This window comes from Salvelinus fontinalis, chromosome 2, assembly GCF_029448725.1.
Source record: "Salvelinus fontinalis isolate EN_2023a chromosome 2, ASM2944872v1, whole genome shotgun sequence".
NCBI lineage: Eukaryota > Metazoa > Chordata > Actinopteri > Salmoniformes > Salmonidae > Salvelinus > Salvelinus fontinalis.
Window position 1 is genome coordinate 464,819 of NC_074666.1, and position 26,339 is coordinate 491,157.

The window sequence follows — 26,339 nt, forward strand, 5'->3', positions numbered from 1 at the left end:
TGCCATTTGAGATGCATTTTGCCGTCAATCTCTTCTGAATGGAAATTAAATCCCTTATATTTCATTTAATTTCAAAACCCAGTTCTGGTTCAAACAACTTTGTGGAAGATCCTTCTGAGACTCCACACCGCCGTGGTGATTGACACGTGGTATATATTTCAGCTTTACAGAACTAGAAAGCGAGTGACAGGGTGAAATTAAAACTGCATCCCCAGTCAGCTCTATCCAATCCACATCTCCCTGTTTGCCTGGCTCTGTCAGAGTCCAAAAGGGAACCCTATTCCCTATGTAGTGCACTACTTTAGACCAGAGCCCTATAGAACCCTACTCCCTATATAGTGCACTACTTTAGACCAGAACCCTATAGAACCCTATTCTCTATATAGTGCACTACTTTAGACCAGAACCCTATAGAACCCTACTCCCTATATAGTGCACAACTTTAGACCAGAGCCAATAGTGCACTACTTTAGACCAGAGCCAGTAGTGCACTATATAGGGAATAGGGTGGCAAGTGGGATACATCCCTAAGGTAGAACTGGTCAGATCATTAGCGAAACAGGAAGTAGAAAGGCAGAACTCCTGGTCTGTTTCATATGACTTTGTAGTCAAATTAGCAGAGTTACACTCTCTTTTTCTGCAGACTGGATGAGGTCCTAATGATTTCAGTATTATGGTAACTAGAGTGGGAATTGGAAGCAGTTTGAATCACCTTAGTACAACCTTGCAAAAACATTGAACTAGAGAATACATTTCCTGTGATTTAAAATCCTCTACCAGTCTCCACTAATGTTGCGTTTACATAAACAGCTGAGAACCTTGAATCAGTTTCGGGGTCATTCCATTTCATTTTCTGTCAATTCAGAAAGCAAAACAAAGTCCTATTCTAATAACTATGTGTCCTCGTCGAAAAGCGTTGAAGAGAATTGGAAATTCCGTGTACTTCTGGAACTGACTGAAAATGAAATGGAATTGAGCCCAAACTTGACCAGACCAATGTTCCCATTTCACTGCACATCTCCCCGTGTGTTCAAACTGCTTCGTTTTGTTCTGCTGTCAGACATGGAAGTAGTTGCAAAGTGTTTCTGCTGGTCTTTGGCTCCAGGTCTGATATGGACCGTCTCAGTATTATAGCTTCCATTCCTCATTGTAATGGTTAAATAAACCTCTGACCATCACTCATAGGGGTATTATTCTCGTATGTGTTTAAATGATCTCTCTTTGTTGAGTAACATATTCAACTGGGACAACCAACTCATGTCATTTTAAGTAAATGTAACTTATATATATATATTTTTTAAAAAGTAGAATAATATTCTCAAATCTTTAGTGTTGTTTTACACTTGAAATGGTTATTTAATATTGTAAACCCTCCCACCAGTTATAAAAGCAACAGATTGATCGTTCAAACGTTGATCTTGCTTCCTTGGGAGATGTCATTTAAGGAGGGGTTGATGTCGGACCTCCTGTAAAAAGCTTCCTTGGGAGATGTCATTCAAGGAGGGGTTGATGTCGGACCTCCTTTAAAAAGCTTCCTTGGGAGATGTCATGAAAGGAGGGGTTGATGTCGGACCTCCTTTAAAAAGCTTCCTTGGGAGACGTCATGAAGGGAGGGGTTGATGTCGGGCCTCCTGTAAAAAGCTTCCTTGGGAGATGTCATGAAAGGAAAAGTTGATGTCGGACCTCCTTTAAAAAGCTTCCTTGGGAGATGTCATTTAAGGAGAAGTTGATGTCGGACCTCCTGTAAAAAGCTTCCTTGGGAGATGTCATGAAAGGAGGGGTTGATGTCGGACCTCCTGTAAAAAGCTTCCTTGGGAGACGTCATGAAAGGAGGGGTTGATGTCGGACCTCCTTTAAAAAGCTTCCTTGGGAGACGTCATGAAAGGAGGGGTTGATGTCGGACCTCCTGTAAAAAGCTTCCTTGGGAGACGTCATGAAAGGAGGGGTTGATGTCGGGCCTCCTGTAAAAAGCTTGTTTGGGAGATGTCATTTAAGGAGAAGTTGATGTCGGACCTCCTTTAAAAAGCTTCCTTGGGAGACGTCATGAAAGGAGGGGTTGATGTCGGGCCTCCTGTAAAAAGCTTGTTTGGGAGATGTCATTTAAGGAGAAGTTGATGTCGGACCTCCTTTAAAAAGCTTCCTTGGGAGATGTCATGAAAGGAGGGGTTGATGTCGGACCTCCTGTAAAAAGCTTCCTTGGGAGATGTCATGAAAGGAGGGGTTGATGTCGGACCTCCTGTAAAAAGCTTCCTTGGGAGACGTCATGAAAGGAGGGGTTGATGTCGGGCCTCCTGTAAAAAGCTTCCTTGGGAGATGTCATTTAAGGAGGGGTTGATGTCGGACCTCCTTTAAAAAGCTTCCTTGGGAGACGTCATGAAAGGAGGGGTTGATGTCGGGCCTCCTGTAAAAAGCTTCCTTGGGAGACGTCATGAAAGGAGGGGTTGATGTCGGACCTCCTTTAAAAAGCTTCCTTGGGAGACGTCATGAAAGGAGGGGTTGATGTCGGACCTCCTTTAAAAAGCTTCCTTGGGAGATGTCATGAAAGGAAGAGAACAGTAGTAATATGTCTTTATGAAGAGACAGGAACTGTTATGATACAGTCTAACTAAATAGCCAGTAATTTGTATAAGTGCAGTGCTTGTTGAATGTCCTTGGCTTATAAGCGTGTTGAAAGCATGTTGTCAATTTGTTTACTGTAAAATAGCATTGTACCTGGTCGCAGTTTACTAAGGGGTGAAAACAGGCTGATTGGTTGGCTGTTTGAGCCAGTAAAAGAGGCTTTACTATTCTTGGGAGGTGGAATGACTTTAGCATCCCTCCAGGCCTGAGGGCGCACGCTTTCTAGCAGAGACAATATTATCCACTATTATCTTCAGTAATTTTCCATCCAAGTTGTCAGACCACGGCGGCTGGTCATTGTTGATAGATAACAATCATTTGTTCACCTCTTCCACAATGACTTTACAGGAATTCAAAATTACAATTATTGTCTTTCATGATGTGATCAGATATAATTGGATGTGAAGTGTCAGCGTTTGTTGATGGGATGTCACGCCTAAGTTTACTTATCCCTGCAGTGTGTTAGAACCTGTAGTCATGTAGAGTGTTAGCCCTGTAGTCATGTAGAGTGTTAGCCCTGTAGTCATGTAGAGTGTTAGAACCTGTAGTCATGTAGAGTGTTAGAACCTGTAGTCATGTAGAGTGTTAGCCCTGTAGTCATGTAGAGTGTTGGCCCTGTAGTCATGTAGAGTGTTAGCCCTGTAGTCATGTAGAGTGTTAGCCCTGTAGTCATGTAGAGTGTTAGCCCTGTAGTCATGTAGAGTGTTAGCCCTGTAGTCATGTAGAGTGTTAGCCCTGTAGTGTGTTAGCCCTGCAGTGTGTTAGTCCTGTAGTCATGTAGAGTGTTAGCCCTGTAGTCATGTAGAGTGTTAGCCCTGTAGTCATGTAGAGTGTTAGCCCTGTAGTCATGTAGAGTGTTGGCCCTGTAGTCATGTAGAGTGTTAGCCCTGTAGTCATGTAGAGTGTTAGCCCTGTAGTCATGTAGAGTGTTAGCCCTGTAGTCATGTAGAGTGTTAGCCCTGTAGTCATGTAGAGTGTTAGCCCTGTAGTCATGTAGAGTGTTAGCCCTGTAGTCATGTAGAGTGTTAGCCCTGTAGTCATGTAGAGTGTTAGCCCTGTAGTCATGTAGAGTGTTAGCCCTGTAGTCATGTAGAGTGTTAGCCCTGTAGTCATGTAGAGTGTTAGCCCTGTAGTCATGTAGAGTGTTAGCCCTGTAGTCATGTAGTGTGTTAGCCCTGTAGTCATGTAGAGTGTTAGCCCTGTAGTCATGTAGAGTGTTAGCCCTGTAGTCATGTAGAGTGTTAGCCCTGTAGTCATGTAGTGTGTTAGCCCTGTAGTCATGTAGAGTGTTAGCCCTGCAGTGTGTTAGTCCTGTAGTCATGTAGAGTGTTAGCCCTGTAGTGTGTTAGCCCTGCAGTGTGTTAGTCCTGTAGTCATGTAGAGTGTTAGCCCTGTAGTGTGTTAGCCCTGCAGTGTGTTAGTCCTGTAGTCATGTAGAGTGTTAGCCCTGTAGTCATGTAGAGTGTTAGTCCTGTAGTCATGTAGAGTGTTAGCCCTGTAGTCATGTAGAGTGTTAGCCCTGCAGTCATGTAGTGTTAGCCCTGAGAGAGAATCAGAGAAGCAAGGAGAGAGAGAGAGAGAGAGAGAGAGAGAGAGAGAGAGAGAGAGAGAGAGAGAGAGAGAGAGAGAGAGAGAGAGAGAGAGAGAGAGAGAGAGAGAGAGAGAGAGAGAGAGAGAGAGAGAGAGAGAGAGCGAGAGAGCGAGAGAGCGAGAGAGAGAGAGAGCGAGAGAGCGAGAGAGCGAGAGAGCGAGAGAGCGAGAGAGCGAGAGAGAGAGAGACACAGACAAACCTGGCTGCCCAGAGAGGACAGGCTGTGCTCACTCTGCTCCAGGGGAGAGGTAGAGAAAGAGGTGCATTTCCTATTACACTGTGACAAATTCTCAGACCTAAGACCATATTTCTTTCCCAAAATTATAATTCAATACAAATAATTTAAAACTATAAAATCAAATATTTATTGGGTGAAAAGCCAAAATGTGCAGTTTTGGCAGCCAAATATGTGTCCTCCTGCCACAGCCTGAGGGACAACCAGTGAAAAGTGCAAAGTAATGTTGATAATATTTCCCATTTAGCTTAGTTTTGTTTTGTCTTTCATACCAGGTCATATGTCTTCTCAAGTCATATTGACACTGGTCTACTACCATGTCATGTGTCTTCTCAGTCATGTTGACACTGGTCTACTACCAGGTCGTATGTCTTCTCAAGTCATATTGACACTGGTCTACTACCATGTCATGTGTCTTCTCAGTCATGTTGACACTGGTCTACTACCATGTCATGTGTCTTCTCAGTCATGTTGACACTGGTCTACTACCAGGTCATGTGTCTTCTCAGTCATGTTGACACTGGTCTACTACCAGGTCATGTGTCTTCTCAGTCATGTTGACACTGGTCTACTACCAGGTCATATGTCTTCTCAAGTCATATTGACACTGGTCTACTACCATGTCATGTGTCTTCTCAGTCATGTTGACACTGGTCTACTACCAGGTCATGTGTCTTCTCAGTCATGTTGACACTGGTCTACTACCAGGTCATGTGTCTTCTCAGTCATGTTGACACTGGTCTACTACCAGGTCATGTGTCTTCTCAGTCATGTTGACACGGGTCTACTACCAGGTCATGTGTCTTCTCAGTCATGTTGACACTGGTCTACTACCAGGTCATGTGTCTTCTCAGTCATGTTGACACTGGTCTACTACCAGGTCATGTGTCTTCTCAGTCATGTTGACACTGGTCTACTACCAGGTCATGTGTCTTCTCAGTCATGTTGACACTGGTCTACTACCAGGTCATGTGTCTTCTCAGTCATGTTGACACTGGTCTACTACCAGGTCATGTGTCTTCTCAGTCATGTTGACACTGGTCTACTACCAGGTCATGTGTCTTCTCAGTCATGTTGACACTGGTCTACTACCAGGTCATGTGTCTTCTCAGTCATGTTGACACTGGTCTACTACCAGGTCATGTGTCTTCTCAGTCATGTTGACACTGGTCTACTACCAGGTCATGTGTCTTCTCAGTCATGTTGACACTGGTCTACTACCAGGTCATGTGTCTTCTCAGTCATGTTGACACTGGTCTACTACCAGGTCATGTGTCTTCTCAGTCATGTTGACACTGGTCTACTACTAGGTCATGTGTCTTCTCAGTCATGTTGACACTGGTCTACTACCAGGTCATGTGTCTTCTCAGTCATGTTGACACTGGTCTACTACCAGGTCATGTGTCTTCTCAGTCATGTTGACACTGGTCTACTACCAGGTCATGTGTCTTCTCAGTCATGTTGACACTCGTCTACTACCAGGTCATGTGTCTTCTCAGTCATGTTGACACTGGTCTACTACCAGGTCATGTGTCTTCTCAGTCATGTTGACACTGGTCTACTACCAGGTCATGTGTCTTCTCAGTCATGTTGACACTGGTCTACTGCTGTTGATTTAATGTATTGTTGTTCTGATTAATATTGTAGCTGTTGTTAATGGTAACCCCATGTCCACTACTACTATTATTATTGCCTTTGGTCCCACCATTTATTTATATATAAAGTAATATTAGATTTTTATTTTTCGATATGTTTACTTTGACAATGTAAGTAATAATGAACTTGCCATGTCAATAAAGTCAATTCAATTGAATTGAATTGAGAGAGAGAGAGACAGAGAGAGAGAGAGAGAGAGAGAGAGAGAGGGAGAATGAGAGAGAGAGAGAGAGAGAGAGAGAGAGAGAGAATGAGAGAGAGAGAGAGAGAGAGAGAGAGAGAATGAGAGAGAGAGAGAGAGAGAGAGAGAGAGAGAGAGAGAGAGGGAGAATGAGAGAGAGAGAGAGAGAGAGAGAATGAGAGAGAGAGAGAGAGAGAGAGAATGAGAGAGAGAGAGAGAGAGAGAGAGAGAGAGAGAGAATGAGAGAGAGAGAGATAGAGAATGAGAGAGAGAGAGAGAATGAGAGAGAGAATGAGAGAGAGAGAGAATGAGAGAGAGAGAGAATGAGAGAGAGAGACAGAGAGAGAGAGAGAGAGGGAGAAGCACGGAGAGGTAGTGACAGATTGAATGATTGAGCAAGGCAGAGAGAGTTTAAAGAGTGAGAGATTGAACGGGGGAGATGGAGAGGGAGAGACTGACATGCTCCTCTGTGTCTATTTCTCTAGATGGCCAACACCGTAACGTCGCTGTGCTGTGTGGTGCTAGCTGCCGTGGTGGTGGCGTACGCTCAGAGACGCAGCCAAACAGGTAAGAACCAACACTGTCATACTACAATCCTCGGCTCCTCTCCCACCCTTCCTTCTACTGTGAGCTCTGAGCCTGCTCCTCCTCTCCCACCCTTCCTTCTACTGTGAGCTCTGAGCCTGCTCCTCCTCTCCCACCCTTCCTTCTACTGTGAGCTCTGAGCCTGCTCCTTCTCTCCCACCCTTCCTTCTACTGTGAGCTCTGAGCCTGCTCCTCCTCTCCCACCCTTCCTTCTACTGTGAGCTCTGAGCCTGCTCCTCCTCTCCCACCCTTCCTTCTACTGTGAGCTCTGAGCCTGCTCCTCCTCTCCCACCCTTCCTTCTACTGTGAGCTCTGAGCCTGCTCCTCCTCTCCCACCCTTCCTTCTACTGTGAGCTCTGAGCCTGCTCCTTCTCTCCCACCCTTCCTTCTACTGTGAGCTCTGAGCCTGCTCCTCCTCTCCCACCCTTCCTTCTACTGTGAGCTCTGAGCCTGCTCCTCCTCTCCCACCCTTCCTTCTACTGTGAGCTCTGAGCCTGCTCCTCCTCTCCCACCCTTCCTTCTACTGTGAGCTCTGAGCCTGCTCCTCCTCTCCCACCCTTCCTTCTACTGTGAGCTCTGAGCCTGCTCCTCCTCTCCCACCCTTCCTTCTACTGTGAGCTCTGAGCCTGCTCCTCCTCTCCCACCCTTCCTTCTACTGTGAGCTCTGAGCCTGCTCCTCCTCTCCCACCCTTCCTTCTACTGTGAGCTCTGAGCCTGCTCCTCCTCTCCCACCCTTCCTTCTACTGTGAGCTCTGAGCCTGCTCCTTCTCTCCCACCCTTCCTTCTACTGTGAGCTCTGAGCCTGCTCCTCCTCTCCCACCCTTCCTTCTACTGTGAGCTCTGAGCCTGCTCCTCCTCTCCCACCCTTCCTTCTACTGTGAGCTCTGAGCCTGCTCCTCCTCTCCCACCCTTCCTTCTACTGTGAGCTCTGAGCCTGCTCCTCCTCTCCCACCCTTCCTTCTACTGTGAGCTCTGAGCCTGCTCCTCCTCTCCCACCCTTCCTTCTACTGTGAGCTCTGAGCCTGCTCCTCCTCTCCCACCCTTCCTTCTACTGTGAGCTCTGAGCCTGCTCCTCCTCTCCCACCCTTCCTTCTACTGTGAGCTCTGAGCCTGCTCCTCCTCTCCCACCCTTCCTTCTACTGTGAGCTCTGAGCCTGCGCCTCCTCTCCCACCCTTCCTTCTACTGTGAGCTCTGAGCCTGCTCCTCCTCTCCCACCCTTCCTTCTACTGTGAGCTCTGAGCCTGCTCCTCCTCTCCCACCCTTCCTTCTACTGTGAGCTCTGAGCCTGCTCCTCCTCTCCCACCCTTCCTTCTACTGTGAGCTCTGAGCCTGCTCCTCCTCTCCCACCCTTCCTTCTACTGTGAGCTCTGAGCCTGCTCCTCCTCTCCCACCCTTCCTTCTACTGTGAGCTCTGAGCCTGCTCCTTCTCTGCCACCTGACCGTGGAGACTGGGTGGGAGATGCATAGCCCCTCCCTCCCTCCCTCTCAAACCTCCCATCCCCCTCCCTCCCTCCCTCCCTCCCTAACTCCCCTCTCCCTCTCTCCCTTCCCCCCCTCCCTTTCCCCCCTCCCTCCCTCCCTCCCTCCCTCCCTCCCTCCCAAACCTCCCTCCCAAACCTCCCTTCCCCCTCCCTCCCTCCCTCCCTCCCCTCCCTCCCTCCCTCCTCTCTCCCTCTCTCCCCTCCCTCCCTCCCTCTCTCATCTCATGCCTCTGTGCACTCTCAGGTTGTGGTGGTGTTTGTGTCAGGGGCTGAGAGCAGAGGTAACTAGAGGTTACACAGTGAGAGGGCGACAGACAGAGTCGTCTCTCACCTGTCTCTCTGCGCACACCTCCTCTCCCTTTCTCCTCCTCTTTCACAGCCCTCACTCATTCTACACCTCCTCTCCCTTTCTCCTCCTCTTTCACAGCCCTCACTCATTCTACACCTCCTCTCCCTTTCTCCTCCTCTTTCACAGCCCTCACTCATTCTACACCTCCTCTCACTTTCTCCTCCTCTTTCACAGCCCTCACTCATTCTACACCTCCTCTCACTTTCTCCTCCTCTTTCACAGCCCTCACTCATTCTACACCTCCTCTCCCTTTCTCCTCCTCTTTCACAGCCCTCACTCATTCTGCACCTCCTCTCCCTTTCTCCTCCTCTTTCACAGCCCTCACTCATTCTGCACCTCCTCTCCCTTTCTCCTCCTCTTTCACAGCCCTCACTCATTCTACACCTCCTCTCCCTTTCTCCTCCTCTTTCACAGCCCTCACTCATTCTACACCTCCTCTCCCTTTCTCCTCCTCTTTCACAGCCCTCACTCATTCTACACCTCCTCTCCCTTTCTCCTCCTCTTTCACAGCCCTCACTCATTCTACACCTCCTCTCCCTTTCTCCTCCTCTTTCACAGCCCTCACTCATTCTACACCTCCTCTCCCTTTCTCCTCCTCTTTCACAGCCCTCACTCATTCTACACCTCCTCTCCCTTTCTCCTCCTCTTTCACAGCCCTCACTCATTCTACACCTCCTCTCCCTTTCTCCTCCTCTTTCACAGCCCTCACTCATTCTACACCTCCTCTCCCTTTCTCCTCCTCTTTCACAGCCCTCACTCATTCTACACCTCCTCTCCCTTTCTCCTCCTCTTTCACAGCCCTCACTCATTCTACACCTCCTCTCCCTTTCTCCTCCTCTTTCACAGCCCTCACTCATTCTACACCTCCTCTCCCTTTCTCCTCCTCTTTCACAGCCCTCACTCATTCTACACCTCCTCTCCCTTTCTCCTCCTCTTTCACAGCCCTCACTCATTCTACACCTCCTCTCCCTTTCTCCTCCTCTTTCACAGCCCTCACTCATTCTACACCTCCTCTCCCTTTCTCCTCCTCTTTCACAGCCCTCACTCATTCTACACCTCCTCTCCCTTTCTCCTCCTCTTTCACAGCCCTCACTCATTCTACACCTCCTCTCCCTTTCTCCTCCTCTTTCACAGCCCTCACTCATTCTACACCTCCTCTCCCTTTCTCCTCCTCTTTCACAGCCCTCACTCATTCTACACCTCCTCCTCTTTCACAGCCCTCACTCATTCTACACCTCCTCCCCACCCAAAAGTAGTACACTATATAGGGAATATGGTACAATTTTAAGGAGGTAGCCTTTAATGTTTCCAGTCACAGATATAACCCACTTTAACATAGAACAGCAACACAAGGAGCTGGAGATTTATAATATCTATAGCTACAGTGCAATTGTAAACTATTCAGATCGCTTGACTTTTTCCACATTTTGTTACGTTACAGTCTTATGCTAATAAATACCCTGATCAATCTACACACAATTTTTTTTAAAGAAATACCTTATTGAGATTAGTTTTCAGACCCTTTGCTATGAGGCTCGAAATTGAGCTCAGGTGGATCCTGTTTCCATTGGTCATCCTTGAGATGTTTCTACAACTTGATTGAAGTCCACCTGTGGTAAATTCAATTGATTGGACATGATTTGGAAAGGCACACACCTGTCTATATAAGGTCCCACAGTTGACAGTGCACGTCAGAGCAAAAACCAAACCATGAGGTCAAAGGAATTGTCCGTAGAGCTCTGAGACAGGGTTGTGTCGAGGCACAGATCTGGGGAAGGACACCAAAAAATGTCTGCAGCATTGAAGGTCCCCAAGAACACAGTGGCCTCCATCATTCTTTCATGGAATAAGTTTGGAACCACCAAGTATTTTCCAAGAGCTGACCGCCCAGCCAAACTGAGCAATCGGTGGACAAGGGCCTTGGTCAGGGACGTGACCAAGAACCCGATAGTCACTCTGACAGAGCTCCAGAGTTCCTCTGTGGAGATTTTTGTAATTTTGTAATTTTTATTAGGATCCCAATTAGCTAACACCATTACGCTAGATAGTCTTCCTGGAGGTTGAAAACCAAATTCAAGACATTACAAACAACCACAAATCAAGACTTCACAAACACTTAACAAGTAGACAATACAGACAATTAAAATACCTGACAGGAAACACATTTGGGCATTCAGTTGATGCTTTCTACTTCCTGTCCAGTCATATGGTCTATCACATTAGATGTTATTTCTATTTCCTGTCCAGTCATATGGTCTATCACATTAGATGTTATTTCTATTTCCTGTCCAGTCATATGGTCTATCACATTAGATGTTCTTTCTACTTCCTGTCCAGTCATATGGTCTATCACATTAGATGTTCTTTCTACTTCCTGTCCAGTCATATGGTCTATCACATTAGATGTTCTTTCTACTTCCTGTCCAGTCATATGGTCTATCACATTAGATGTTCTTTCTACTTCCTGTCCAGTCATATGGTCTATCACATTAGATGTTCTTTTAGTTTTTTCTTGAAGGTGGATTTACTTTTTGCCTGAGAAATATGGACTGGTAAAGAGTTCCATTCAGCTATGGCTCTATTTAAAACTGTAGATTTAAGGGGATTTGTCCTTGGCTTGGGTTGTCTTAGCTCCCCTGAATTTACCTGTCTGGTTAGGTGGTAATGTGTGTTGCTAGTATGGAGTAAATGGATGAAAAATACAGTTTTTTTTTGAGAAAATAAAACATTTATAAAAAAAATCAGAAGACTGGATAGTAATTTGTTTTCAACGTGAAGCCATGAGAGATTCTGATGCATCTGGATAATATTCATACAGATAGAAGAATGAAGAGATAATCTGCCAGCCCTGTTTGGATCCATTTGGAGATTTTATATCTTTCTTTGCTGCAGATGACCATATAACTGGACAGTACTCTAAGTGTGATAGGACCAGGGATTGACCATATAACTGGACAGTACTCTAAGTGTGATAGGACCAGGGATTGACCATATGACTGGACAGTACTCTAAGTGTGATAGGACCAGGGATTGACCATATAACTGGACAGTACTCTAAGTGTGATAGGACCATGGATTGACCATATAACTGGACAGTACTCTAAGTGTGATAGGACCAGGGATTGACCATATAACTGGACAGTACTCTAAGTGTGATAGGACCAGGGATTGACCATATGACTGGACAGTACTCTAAGTGTGATAGGACCAGGGATTGACCATATAACTGGACAGTACTCTAAGTGTGATAGGACCATGGATTGACCATATAACTGGACAGTACTCTAAGTGTGATAGGACCAGGGATTGACCATATGACTGGACAGTACTCTAAGTGTGATAGGACCAGGGATTGACCATATAACTGGACAGTACTCTAAGTGTGATAGGACCATGGATTGACCATATAACTGGACAGTACTCTAAGTGTGATAGGACCAGGGATTGGCCATATAACTGGACAGTACTCTAAGTGTGATAGGACCAGGGATTGACCATATAACTGGACAGTACTGTAAGTGTGATAGGACCAGGGATTCATATAACTGGACAGTACTCTAGGTGTGATAGGACCAGGGATTGACCATATAACTGGACAGTACTCTAAGTGTGATAGGACCAGGGATTGACCATATAACTGGACAGTACTCTAAGTGTGATAGGACCAGGGATTGACCATATAACTGGATAGTACTGTAAGTGTGATAGGACCAGGGATTCATATAACTGGACAGTACTCTAGGTGTGATAGGACCAGGGATTGACCATATAACTGGACAGTACTCTAAGTGTGATAGGACCAGGGATTGACCATATAACTGGACAGTACTCTAAGTGTGATAGGACCAGGGATTCATATAACTGGACAGTACTCTAAGTGTGATAGGACCAGGGATTCATATAACTGGACAGTACTCTAAGTGTGATAGGACCAGGGATTCATATAACTGGACAGTACTCTAAGTGTGATAGGACCAGGGATTCATATAACTGGACAGTACTCTAAGTGTGATAGGACCAGGGATTCATATAACTGGACAGTACTCTAAGTGTGATAGGACCAGGGATTCATATAACTGGACAGTACTCTAAGTGTGATAGGACCAGGGATTCATATAACTGGACAGTACTCTAAGTGTGATAGGACCAGGGATTGACCATATAACTGGACAGTACTCTAAGTGTGATAGGACCAGGGATTGACCATATAACTAGACAGTACTCTAAGTGTGATAGGACCAGGGATTGACCATATAACTAGACAGTACTCTAAGTGTGATAGGACCAGGGATTGACCATATAACTGGACAGTACTCTAAGTGTGATAGGACCAGGGATTGACCATGTAACTGGACAGTACTCTAAGTGTGATAGGACCAGGGATTGACCATATAACTGGACAGTGCTCTAAGTGTGATAGGACCAGGGATTCATATAACTGGACAGTACTCTAAGTGTGATAGGACCAGGGATTGACCATATAAGTGGACAGTATTCTAAGTGTGACAGGACCAGGGATTGACCATATAACTGGACAGTACTCTAAGTGTGATAGGACCAGGGATTGGCCATATAACTGGACAGTACTCTAAGTGTGATAGGACCAGGGATTTACCATAGCTTAGCACATTAGCCAGAAACACTTGGGCGCCGGCGACTACGACAGATATATGAAATAACATCATAAATTGCTTCACTACAGGGCTGGCACAGCCAAATACCTCTCTATCTGCTCTCTCCCTGCTTCACTACAGGGCTAACACAGCCACACATCTCTCTATCTGCTCTCTCCCTGCTTCACTACAGGGCTAACACAGCCACACATCTCTCTATCTGCTCACTCCCTGCTCCACTACAGGGCTAACACAACCACATACCTCTCTATCTGATCTCTCCCTGCTTCACTACAGGGCTAACACAGCCAGACATCTCTCTATCTGCTCTCTCCCTGATTCACTACAGGGCTAACACAACCACACATCTCTCTATCTGCTCTCTCCCTGCTTCACTACAGGGCTAACACAGCCACACATCTCTTTATCTGCTCTCTCCCTGCTTCACTACAGGGCTAACACAACCACACATCTCTCTATCTGCTCTCTCCCTGCTTCACTACAGGGCTAACACAACCACACATCTCTCTATCTGCTCTCTCCCTGCTTCACTACAGGGCTAACACCACCACACATCTCTCTATCTGCTCTCTCCCTGCTTCACTACAGGGCTAACACAACCACACATCTCTCTATCTGCTCTCTCCCTGCTTCACTACAGGGCTAACACAGCCACACATCTCTCTATCTGCTCTCTCCCTGCTTCACTACAGGGCTAACACCACCACACATCTCTCTATCTGCTCTCTCCCTGATTCACTACAGGGCTAACACAGCCAAATACCTCTCTATCCGCTCTCTCCCTGCTTCACTACAGGGCTAACACAACCACACATCTCTCTATCTGCTCTCTCCCTGCTTCACTACAGGGCTAACACAACCACACATCTCTCTATCTGCTCTCTCCCTGCTTCACTACAGGGCTAACACAGCCACACATCTCTCTATCTGCTCTCTCCCTGCTTCACTACAGGGCTAACACCACCACACATCTCTCTATCTGCTCTCTCCCTGCTTCACTACAGGGCTAACACAGCCAAATACCTCTCTAGCTGCTCTCTCCCTGCTTCACTACAGGGCTAACACAGCCAAGTACCTCTCTATCTGCTCTCTCCCTGCTTCACTACAGGGCTAACACAACCACACATCTCTCTATCTGCTCTTTTTACTGCCAAATGTTTCTTCTTAATGGTGAAATGTGTTTTTCCCACCAGCCAAATGTTTGTTGTTTATGTTGAAAGGAGTTTTTCCCACCAGCTGTATTTTCCTTATGCTGTCCTGAATATTAATCTCCAAGAATTGAAACTGGTTTAATTATCACCACTATTTGTTGTTTAAACACGGACATGAATAGAATGCGTCTCTGTGATGATCTCTTCATAGCCACATGAGGTGTTGTCATGGCTGCTGGGACGGAGGCAATTATAACGCAGTGTCAAAATGACCCTTAGCCAAGCAGCCACACTAAGAAAACAAGTCGTTTTCACTTTTAAGATGAAGTATACGGGAAATATACAAATACTACCTTTAGAAAGATTTGGAGAGTGCCAAAGAAGTTGTGAGAAGATGTAATCTGGCCACCGTCAGGCTATTCAGATGTCTTGAGAGGAACCCAATGGCCGTCCACACACTGCTGTGTTACTGTAAATATTATTGATCTCTCTACATAAATACACACGTTAATGTTTCTATCAAAATCATCAAATCAAATCAAATGTATTTTATATTGCCCTTTTTTTAGATCAGCGACATCTCAAAGTGCTGTACATTACATTTGCATATCCTCATTAAGCATTTAGTACCTCCTTTACAGCCTGCACTGTTACAGCAAAACATGTAGGTAGATTCAAGCTACTGTAGATTCGAGCTACTGTAGATTCAAGCTACTGTAGATTCAAGCTACTGTAGATGCAAGCTACTGTAGATTCAAGCTACTGTAGATTCAAGCTACTGTAGATGCAAGCTACTGTAGATTCGAGCTACTGTAGATTCAAGCTACTGTAGATGCAAGCTACTGTAGATTCGAGCTACTGTAGATTCAAGCTACTGTAGATGCAAGCTACTGTAGATTCGAGCTACTGTAGATTCAAGCTACTGTAGATGCAAGCTACTGTAGATTCGAGCTACTGTAGATTCAAGCTACTGTAGATGCAAGCTACTGTAGATTCGAGCTACTGTAGATTAAAGCTACTGTAGATGCAAGCTACTGTAGATTCAAGCCACTGTAGATTCAAGCTACTGTAGATTAAAGCTGCTGTAGATTCGAGCTACTGTAGATTAAAGCTGCTGTAGATTCAAGCTACTGTAGATTCAAGCTACTGTAGATTCAAGCTACTGTAGATTCAAGCTACTGTAGATTCGAGCTACTGTAGATTCAAGCTACTGTAGATTCAAGCTACTGTAGATGCAAGCTACTGTAGATTCGAGCTACTGTAGATTCAAGCTACTGTAGATTCAAGCTACTGTAGATGCAAGCTACTGTAGATTCGAGCTACTGTAGATTCAAGCTACTGTAGATTCAAGCTACTGTAGATTCAAGCTACTGTAGGTTCAAGCTACTGTAGGTTCAAGCTACTGTAGATTCAAGCAACTATAGATTCGAGCTACTGTAGATTCAAGCTACTGTAGATTCAAGCTACTGTAGGTTCAAGCTACTGTAGATTCAAGCTACTGTAGGTTCAAGCTACTGTAGATTCAAGCTACTGTAGATTCAAGCTACTGTAGATTCAAGCTACTGTAGATTCAAGCGACTGTAGGTTCAAGCTACTGTAGATTCGAGCGACTGTATTAATGTACTATAATACTATACTGTAGATTCAAGCGACTGTATTAATGTACTATAATACTATACTGTAGATTCAAGCGACTGTAGATTCAAGCTACTGTAGATTCAAGCTACTGTATTAATGTACTATAATACTATACTGTACATTCAAGCTACTGTAGATTCAAGCTACTGTAGATTCAAGCTACTGTAGATTCAAGCGACTGTAGGTTCAAGCTACTGTAGATTCGAGCGACTGTATTAATGTACTATAATACTATACTGTAGATTCGAGCGACTGTATTAATGTACTATAATACTATACTGTAGATTCAAGCTACTGTATTAATGTACTATAATACTATACTGTAGATACACAAGAGAGAAACATACTAAACCAAATATGCTTTGTTGTTGTCATGTTCTCCTCAGTGCTGAAGAGGGTGTGGCCTGGCTGGTTCTGTACTGAAGAGGGTGTGGTCTGGCTGGTTCTGTACTGAAGAGGGTGTGGTCTGGGTGGTTCTGTACTGAAGAGGGTGTGGTCTGGCTGGTTCTGTACTGAAGAGGGTGTGGTCTGGCTGGTTCTGTACTGAAGAGGGTGTGGTCTGGCTGGTTCTGTACTGAAGAGGGTGTGGCCTGGTTGGTTCTGTACTGAAGAGGGTGTGGTCTGGCTGGTTCTGTACTGAAGAGGGTGTGGCCTGGTTGGTTCTGTACTGAAGAGGGTGTGGTCTGGGTGGTTCTGTACTGAAGAGGGTGTGGCCTAGTTGGTTCTGTACTGAAGAGGGTGTGGCCTGGTTGGTTCTGTACTGAAGAGGGTGTGGCCTGGTTGGTTCTGTACTGAAGAGGGTGTGGTCTGGCTGGTTCTGTACTGAAGAGGGTGTGGTCTGGCTGGTTCTGTACTGAAGAGGGTGTGGTCTGGCTGGTTCTGTACTGAAGAGGGTGTGGTCTGGTTGGTTCTGTACTGAAGAGGGTGTGGTCTGGCTGGTTCTGTACTGAAGAGGGTGTGGTCTGGCTGGTTCTGTACTGATGAGGGTGTGGCCTGGTTGGTTCTGTACTGAAGAGGGTGTGGCCTGGTTGGTTCTGTACTGAAGAGGGTGTGGTCTGGCTGGTTCTGTACTGATGAGGGTGTGGTCTGGCTGGTTCTGTACTGAAGAGGGTGTGGTCTGGTTGGTTCTGTACTGAAGAGGGTGTGGTCTGGTTGGTTCTGTACTGAAGAGGGTGTGGTCTGGCTGGTTCTGTACTGAAGAGGGTGTGGTCTAGCTGGTTCTGTACTGAAGAGGGTGTGGTCTGGCTGGTTCTGTACTGAAGAGGGTGTGGTCTGGCTGGTTCTTTACTGAGGTTGTGTGACTCGGATGTGTCCCAAATGAACAGTAATCGGAGCGGTTGACTCTGTCCTGTCTGATATCCTGCTGGTCCTGGGATTAAACTCCACATGCGGCCCTGGGAAGAACGCTGTAATCTGAGATTAGCAGAGTTGACAGAGACTCCTCTGATGTGGTCTGGTTGGCGTCTGTCATGATGAAAAGCAAAGCCTTAGATCCTCTGATGTAATCTGATGACTGATGGTGTCAGGGAATATTGGGTTTGAGAGAGAATGTGACAGAGTGCACTGCCTGGGTGACTGTCAGATATCTTTGTGCTGTAGCGCCATGATAAACATGATGTATGCTCTCTGTTGTATTACTCTTATTGGCCTGTGTGTGTGTGTGTGTGTGTGTGTGTGTGTGTGTGTGTGTGTGTGTGTGTGTGTGTGTGTGTGTGTGTGTGTGTGTGTGTGTGTGTGTGTGCATGTGAGGCACGTGCAGGGTTCACTGCTAGGCCCCATTAAAGGATCCAGGTGCTTGCCATGTTAAGACTGTCTGCAGCCTCTCTTCAGACAGATCAGACAGACATCTCACCTCTTCTAGCACTTTCATTTATATAAGCAAAACCCTGTTTATAGTCCGTGTCAGGATCTAAGAGGAAGAACTCAAGACTCCCTGAACTTCTTGTCTGTAGCCTAAATGTCACCCTACTCCCAGCAACAGTACGTAGTGTCTTTGCTCACTAGAGGAGCGCACTATAGACGGATTAGGGTGATCGTATCCCCACTCTAAGCAAAGTGGTATCGATGGTTTCTCAACAACAAATGAACAAACTGAAATTAACAAGCAGATATTTTATCTTCTTGAAGAAGATGTGTTAATATCCCAGTGACAACCTCATTCGTCCTCCTGTTCTGCTGCTAAGAGAGAGATAAACAGAGGAGGATACAAGTCGGGTGAGGAGAGAGACGGACGGATCCATTCATCCTGATCTCCGATTGGTTCTTAATTGGACCAATGGGCCAGAGTTCCCGGCCATGGCTGATAGCATCGCCCAGTAAATGGGCTCTGCTACAATCGCAGAATTGGAGGCCAACTGGCTGACTGACTGGCCGACTGACTGTTACAATCACAGAAATGGAGGCCAACTGGCTGACTGACTGGCTGACTGACTGGCTGACTGACTGGCTGGCTGACTGTTACAATCACAGAAATGGAGGCTATTTGTGACTCCTCTCTTTGGCTGGAAAAATGGCAGAATTTTTCTGTGAGTTGGTGGTGACCTAACATAATCGTTTGTGGTGCTTTTGCTGAAAAGCCTATTTGAAATCGGACACTTCGATGGGATTAACAACAAGATTACATTTAAAATGGTATAAGACACATGTATGTTTGAGGAATTTTAATTGTGAGATTTCTGTTGTTTGAATTTGGCGCCCTGCACTTTCACTGGCTATGGTCATATCGATCCCGTTACCGCGATTGCAGCCATATGAAGTTAAAGTGACTATGCATAGATAATAACAGAGAGGAGCAGCAGAGTAGAAGAGCGTTCTGGGTAGCCCTTTTATTAATCAAATCAAATCAAATATATTTATATAGCCTTTCTTACATCAGCTGATATCTCAAAGTGCTGTGTACAGAAGTCAGCTTTTAGCTGTTCAGGAGTCTTATGCTTGGCGGTAGAAGCTGTTAAGAAGCCTTTTGGACCTAGACTTGGCGCTCCAGGAACCGCTGGCCGTGCGGTAGCAGAGAGAAAAGTCTATGACTTGGGTGGCTTTAGTCTTTGACCAATTTTAGGGCCTTCCTCTGACACCGCCTGGTATAGAGGCCCTGCATGGCAGGAAGCTTGGCCCCAGTGATGTACTGGGCCGTACACACTACCCCCTGTAGTGCCTTGCGGTCGGAGGCCGTGCAGTTGCCATACCAGGCAGTGATGCAACTAGTCAGGATGCTCTCGATGGTGCAGCTGTAGAACCTTTTGAGGATCTGAGGACCCATGCCAAATCTTTTCAGTCTCCTGATGGGGAATGGGTTTTGTCGTGCCCTATTCATGACTGTCTTAACAATGTGTTTCGAACATGATAGTTTGTTGGTGATGTGGACACCAAGAAACTTAAAGCTCTCAACCTGCTCCACTGCAGAGAATGGGGGCGTGCTCGGTCCTCCTTTTCCTGTAGTCCACAATAATTTCCTTTGTCTTGATCACGTTGAGGGAGAGGTTGATGCCCTGGCACCACACGGCCAGGTATTTGTATTTGTAATGGTATTTATTATGGATCCCCATTAGCTGCTGGTGTACAGCAAAATTAAGACAGTATATACAATTTTAAAAACATTACAATACATTCACAGATTTCCCAACACACAGTCTGCCCTCAGGGCCCTACTCCACCACTACCACATATCTACAGTACTAAATCCATGTGTATGTATTTTATTGTGTGTGTGTGTGTGTGTGTGTGTGTGTGTGTGTGTGTGTGTGTGTGTGTGTGTGTGTGTGTGTGTGTGTGTGTGTGTGTGTGTGTGTGTGTGTGTGTGTGTGTGTGTGTGTGTGTGTGTGTGTGTGTGTGTGTGTGTGTGTTTGTGTGTGTGTGTGTTTTGTGCCTATGTTTGTGTTGCTTCACAGTCCCCGCTGTTCCATAAAGTGTTTTTGTATCTGTTTTTTAAATCAAATTGTACTGCTTGTGTAAGTTACCTGATGTGGAATAGAGTTCCATGTAGTCATGGCTCTATGTAGTACTGTGGAATAGAGTTCCATGTAGTCATGGCTCTATGTAGTACTGTGGAATAGAGTTCCATGTAGCCATGGCTCTATGTAGTACTGTGCGCCTCCCATAGTCTGTTCTGGACTTGGGGACTGTGAAGAGACCTCTGGTGGCCTGTCTTGTGGGGTCTGCATGGGGGTCCGAGCTGTGTGTTAGTAGTTTAGACAGACCTCTGGTGGCATGTCTTGTGGGGTACGCATGGGTGTCCGAGCTGTGTGCCAGCAGTTTAGACAGACCTCTGGTGGCCTGTCTTGTTGAGTAGTCATGGGTGTCCGAGCTGTGTGCCAGTAGTTTAGACAGACCTCTGGTGGCCTGTCTTGTGGGGTAGTCATGGGTGTCCGAGCTGTGTGCCAGTAGTTTAGACAGACCGCTCGGTGCATTCAAGATGTTAATACCTCAATAACTGTGAATTGATCGCTCCCCATCTAGCTTCAGAGTTTGTTCTGTTAGGTGACCTAAACTGGGATATGCTTAACACCCCGGCAGTCCTACAATCCAAGCTTGATGCCCTCAATCTCACACAAATGATCAAGGAACCCACCAGGTACAACCCTAAATCCGTAAACATGGGCACCCTCATAGATATTATCCTGACCAACTTGCCCTCCAAATACACCTCTGATGTTTTCAATCAGGATCTCAGCGATCACTGCCTCATTGCCTGCATTCGCTATGGGTCAGCGGTCAAACGACCACCCCTCATCACTGTCAAATGCTCACTAAAACACTTCTGCAAGCAGGCCTTTCTAATCGACCTGGCCAGGGTATCCTGGAAGGATATTCACCTCATCCCGTCAGTAGAGGATGCCTGGTTGTTCTTTACTAGTAATTTCCTCACCATCTTAAATAAGCATGCCACATTCAACAAATTTAGAACTAGGAATAGATATAGTCCTTGGTTCACTCCAGACCTGACTGCCCTCGACCAGCACAAAAACATCCTGTGGCGAACTGCGATAGCATCGAAGAGCAACCCGTGATATGCAACTGTTCAGGGAAGTCAGGAACCAATACACGCAGTCAGTCAGGAAAGCAAAGGCTAGCTTTTTCAAGCAGAAATTTGCATCCTGTAGCTCTAACTCCAAAAAGTTCTGGGAGACTGTAAAGTCCATGGAGAACAAGAGCACCTCCTCCCAGCTGCCCACTGCACTGAGGCTAGGTAACACGGTCACCACCGATAAATCCGTGATAATCGAAGACTTCAACAAGCATTTCTCAACGGCTGGCCATGCTTTCCTCCTGGCTACCCCAAACCCGGCCAACAGCCCCGTACCCCCCACAGCTACTTGCCCAAGCCTCCCCCCTTGCTTCTCTTTCACCCAAATCCAGATAGCAAATGTTCTGAAAGAGCTGCAAAACCTGGACCCGTACAAATCAGCTGGGCTAGACAATCTGGACCCTCTCTTTCAAAAATTATCTGCCGCCATTGTTGCAACCCCTATTACCAGTCTGTTCAACCTCTCTTTCATTTCGTCCGAGATCCCTAAAGATTGGAAAGGTTTCCGAGCTGGTCACGGGTGCACCTCAGCCACGCTCAAGGTACTAAACAATATCATAACCGCCATCGATAAAATACAGTACTGTGCAGCTGTCTTCATCGACCTGGACAAGGCTTTCGACTCTGTCAATCACCATATTCTTATTGGCAGACTCAATAGCCTTGGTATCTCAAATGACTGCCTCGCCTGATTCACCAACTACTTCGCAGACAGTGTTCAGTGTGTCAAATCGGAGGGCCTGTTGTCCGGACCTCCAGCAGTCTCTATGGGGGTACCACAGGGTTCAATTCTCGTGCCGACTAATTTCTCTGTTTATATCAACGATGTCGCTCTTGCTGCGGGTGATTCCCTGATCATCCCTCTAAGCAGATGACACCATTCTGTATACATCTGGCCCTTCTTTGGACACTGTGTTAACAACCCTCCAAGCCCGAAGCCGGGCACAATATGACAGCAGCCACTTCAAGTGCAGAGCGCGAAATTCAAAATATATTTTTTAGAAATATGTCACTTTCACACATTAACAAGTCCAATACAGCAAATAAAAGATAAACATCTTGTTAATCTACCCATCGTGTCCGATTTTTTAAATGTTTTACAGCGAAAACACAACATATATTTATGTTAGATCACCACCAAATCCCAAAAAACACACAGCCATTTTTCCCAGCCAAAGATAGTCACAAAAGCAGAAATATAGCTAAAATGAATCACTAACCTTTGATGATCTTCATCAGATGACACTCATAGGACTTCATGTTACACAATACATTTATGTTTTGTTCAATAATGTGCATATTTATATCCACAAATCTCGGTTTACATTGGCGCCATGTTCAGAAATATCCGGAGTAATTACAGAGAGCCACGTCAAATAACAAAAATACTCAACATAAACTTTGATGAAAGATACATGCTTTACATATAATTAAAGATACACTGGTTCTTAATGCAACCGCTGTGTCAGATTTTTTTTTTACTTTAGGAAAAAGCACACCATGCAATAATCTGAGACGGCGCTCAGAAATACACAACATTTCTCCGCCATGTTGGAGTCAACAGAAATACGAAATTACATCATAAATATTCCCTTACCTTTGATGATCTTTTATAAGAATGCAGTGCCAGGAATCCTAGTTCCACAATAATCGTTGTTTTTTTTCGATAATGTCCATTACTAGTGACAAATTAGCTACTTTTGCTAGCATTTTTAGTTCAAATGTCCAAACGCTGGAGCCGGTCCAGGCGAACTCGGACGAAAACTTCAAACAGGTATATTCCAGGTCGAATAAACTGGTCAAATTAAGTAGAGAATCAATCTTCAGGATGTTATTATCATAACTATCCAATAACGTTCCAACATGAGCATTCGTTTTTGTCTACAGAGTAACGGAACGCATGGCGATATCATGAGTAATGCGCGTAACCAGGAACTAGCATTCTGCCAGACCACTGACTCAAATAGCTGCCATCCGGCCCCACATCACACTAGAGGCTTCATTCCATGTTCTACTGACTGTTGACATCTAGTGGAAGGCGTAGGAAGTGCGAACAGATCCATATCTTACTGGGATGTGAATAGATGATGAGTTTAACATCAACCAGCCCCAGAATTTCCACTTCTTGTTTGGAAGTTTACCTGCCATATGAGTTCTGTTATACTCACAGACATAATTCAAACAGTTTTAGAAACTTCAGAGTGTTTTCTATCCAATAGTAATAATAATATGCATATATTAGCATCTGGGACAGAGTAGGAGGCAGTTCACTATGGGCACGAAATTCATCCAAAAGTGAAAATGCTGCCCCCTATCCCTAAAAAGATATTCCAGTCTGTGATAGCAAAACAGTCCTGTAGCTTATCATTTGCTTCATCTGACCACTTTTTGATAGACCGAGTCACTGGTGCTTCCTGCTTAAATTTGAGCTTTTAAGCAGGAATTAGGAGGATAGAATTATTTTCCAAATGGAGGGTGAGGGAGAGCTTTGTATGTGTCTCTGTTTGTGGAGGCGGTCTAGAGTTTATTTCTCTCTGGTTGCACATTTAACATGATGATAGAAATGAGGTAAAACTGATTTAAGTTTCCCTGCATTAAAGTCCCTGGCCACTAGGAGCGCCGCCTCTGGGTGAGCAGAGCATCACGGCTGCAGCGGGGTGACACACACGTATACACACACACTGGAGCAGGGTGAGATACATAATACATATTGTGGGTACAGCAAGGTGAGCCTGGCCAAATGAAAATGTGCTAAAGTATAAATGGAATATTTAACATATTTTGGTTACAGTCCCAGCCTGCCTCACCCTCTGACCCCTCACCCTCTGACCCCTCACCCTCTGACCCCTCACCCTCTGACCCCTCACCCTCTGACCCCTCACCCTCTGACCCCTCACCCTCTGACCTCCTATTACGGCGAGCTGGATGAATCTGGCAGCCTGCTCTGCTGTAGAGGGAAAAGAGCAGAACAGAGAAAAGCAAATGCTGTACAGCAGCCACCAGGCAGCAAGGCAGCAACCAGGCAGCAACCAGGCAGCAAGGCAGCAACCAGGCAGCCACCAGGCAGCAAGGCAGCAACCAGGCAGCAACCAGGCAGCAAGGCAACAACCAGGCAGCAAGGCAGCAACCAGGCAGCAACCAGGCAGCAACCAGGCAGCAAGGCAGAAACCAGGCAGCAAGGCAACAACCAGGCAGCAAGGCAGCAACCAGGTAGCAACCAGGTAGCAACCAGGCAGCAGGGCAACAACCAGGCAGCAAGGTAGCAACCAGGCAGCAAGGCAACAACCAGGCAGCAGGGTAGCAACCAGGCAGCAAGGCAACAACCAGGCAGCAAGGTAGGAACCAGGCAGCAAGGTAACAACCAGGCAGCAAGGTAGGAACCAGGCAGCAAGGTAACAACCAGGCAGCAAGGCAGCAACCAGGTAGCAACCAGGCAGCAAGGCAACAACCAGGCAGGAATCAGGAATCAAGGCAGCAACCAGGCAGCAAGGCAGCAACCAGGTAGCAAGGCAACAACCAGGCAGCAAGGCAGCAACCAGGCACCAAGGCAGCAACCAGGCAGCAAGGCAGCAACCAGGCAGCAAGGCAACAACCAGGCAGCAGGGCAACAACCAGGCAGCAAGGCAACAACCAGGCAGCAAGGCAGCAACCAGGCAGCAAGGCAATAACCAGGCAGCAAGGCAGCAACCAGGCAGCAAGGCAACAACCAGGCAGCAAGGCAGCAACCAGGCAGCAAGGCAGCAACCAGGCAGCAAGGCAACAACCAGGCAGCAAGGCAACAACCAGGCAGCAGGGCAACAACCAGGCAGCAACGCAACAACCAGGCAGCAAGGTAACAACCAGGCAGCAAGGCAGCAACCAGGTAGCAACCAGGCAGCAAGGGCAACAACCAGGCAGGAATCAGGAATCAAGGCAGCAACCAGGCAGCAAGGCAACAACCAGGCAGCAGGGCAAAAACCAGGCAGCAAGGCAGCAATCAGGCAGCAAGGCAAAAACCAGGCAGCAAGGCAGCAATCAGGCAGCAAGGCAACAACCAGGCAGCAAGGCAGCAACCAGGTAGCAACCAGGCAGCAAGGCAGCAACCAGGTAGCAAGGCAACAACCAGGCAGCAAGGCAGCAACCAGGCAGCAAGGCAGCAACCAGGCAGCAAGGCAACAACCAGGCAGCAGGGCAACAACCAGGCAGCAAGGCAACAACCAGGCAGCAAGGCAGCAACCAGGCAGCAAGGCAATAACCAGGCAGCAAGGCAACAACCAGGCAGCAAGGCAGCAACCAGGCAGCAAGGCAGCAACCAGGCAGCAAGGCAACAACCAGGCAGCAAGGCAACAACCAGGCAGCAGGGCAACAACCAGGCAGCAAGGCAACAACCAGGCAGCAAGGCAACAACCAGGCAGCAAGGTAACAACCAGGCAGCAAGGCAGCAACCAGGTAGCAACCAGGCAGCAAGGCAACAACCAGGCAGGAATCAGGAATCAAGGCAGCAACCAGGAAGCAAGGCAACAACCAGGCAGCAGGGCAAAAACCAGGCAGCAAGGCAGCAATCAGGCAGCAAGGCAAAAACCAGGCAGCAAGGCAGCAATCAGGCAGCAAGGCAACAACCAGGCAGCAAGGCAGCAACCAGGTAGCAACCAGGCAGCAAGGCAGCAACCAGGTAGCAAGGCAACAACCAGGCAGCAAGGCAGCAACCAGGCAGCAAGGCAACAACCAGGCAGCAGGGCAACAACCAGGCAGCAAGGCAACAACCAGGCAGCAAGGCAGCAACCAGGCAGCAAGGCAATAACCAGGCAGCAAGGCAGCAACCAGGCAGCAAGGCAACAACCAGGCAGCAAGGTAGCAACCAGGCAGCAAGGCAGCAACCAGGCAGCAAGGCAACAACCAGGCAGCAAGGCAACAACCAGGCAGCAGGCTAACAACCAGGCAGCAAGGCAACAACCAGGCAGCAAGGCAACAACCAGGCAGCAAGGTAGCAACCAGGCAGCAAGACAACAACCAGGCAGGAATCAGGAATCAAGGAAACAACCAGGCAGCAAGGCAACAACCAGGTAGCAACCAGGCAGCAAGGAAACAACCAGACAAAAAAAAATACAAAAATCAGGCAGCAAGATGCTATAGGGCTTTAGAGTAACCAGGCAGCAAGCAGGAAGCAAAAAGCACCCCTAAAAAAAAAAAAAAAAAAAGGAAACAAAAAGTCAGCC

General features: G+C 46.7%; 2 protein-coding genes across 3 annotated transcripts in view; both read left to right on the top strand.

Moving 5' to 3' along the window:
• Positions 1-4,655, top strand: part of LOC129869510 (uncharacterized) — a 22,869-nt gene extending 18,214 nt beyond the window's left edge. The window contains exon 3 of the mRNA XM_055943982.1: positions 4,637-4,655. Within this exon, the coding sequence (XP_055799957.1) occupies positions 4,637-4,655 (19 nt within the window). The remainder of the gene's footprint in view (positions 1-4,636) is intronic.
• The window catches only part of LOC129869518 (ciliary neurotrophic factor receptor subunit alpha-like), a 574,739-nt gene that overhangs the window by 215,917 nt on the left and 332,483 nt on the right, over positions 1-26,339 (top strand). For both annotated transcript variants that reach the window (XM_055944002.1, XM_055943994.1), the window contains one exon: positions 6,768-6,849. In XM_055944002.1, the coding sequence (XP_055799977.1) occupies positions 6,768-6,849 (82 nt within the window). The remainder of the gene's footprint in view (positions 1-6,767; positions 6,850-26,339) is intronic.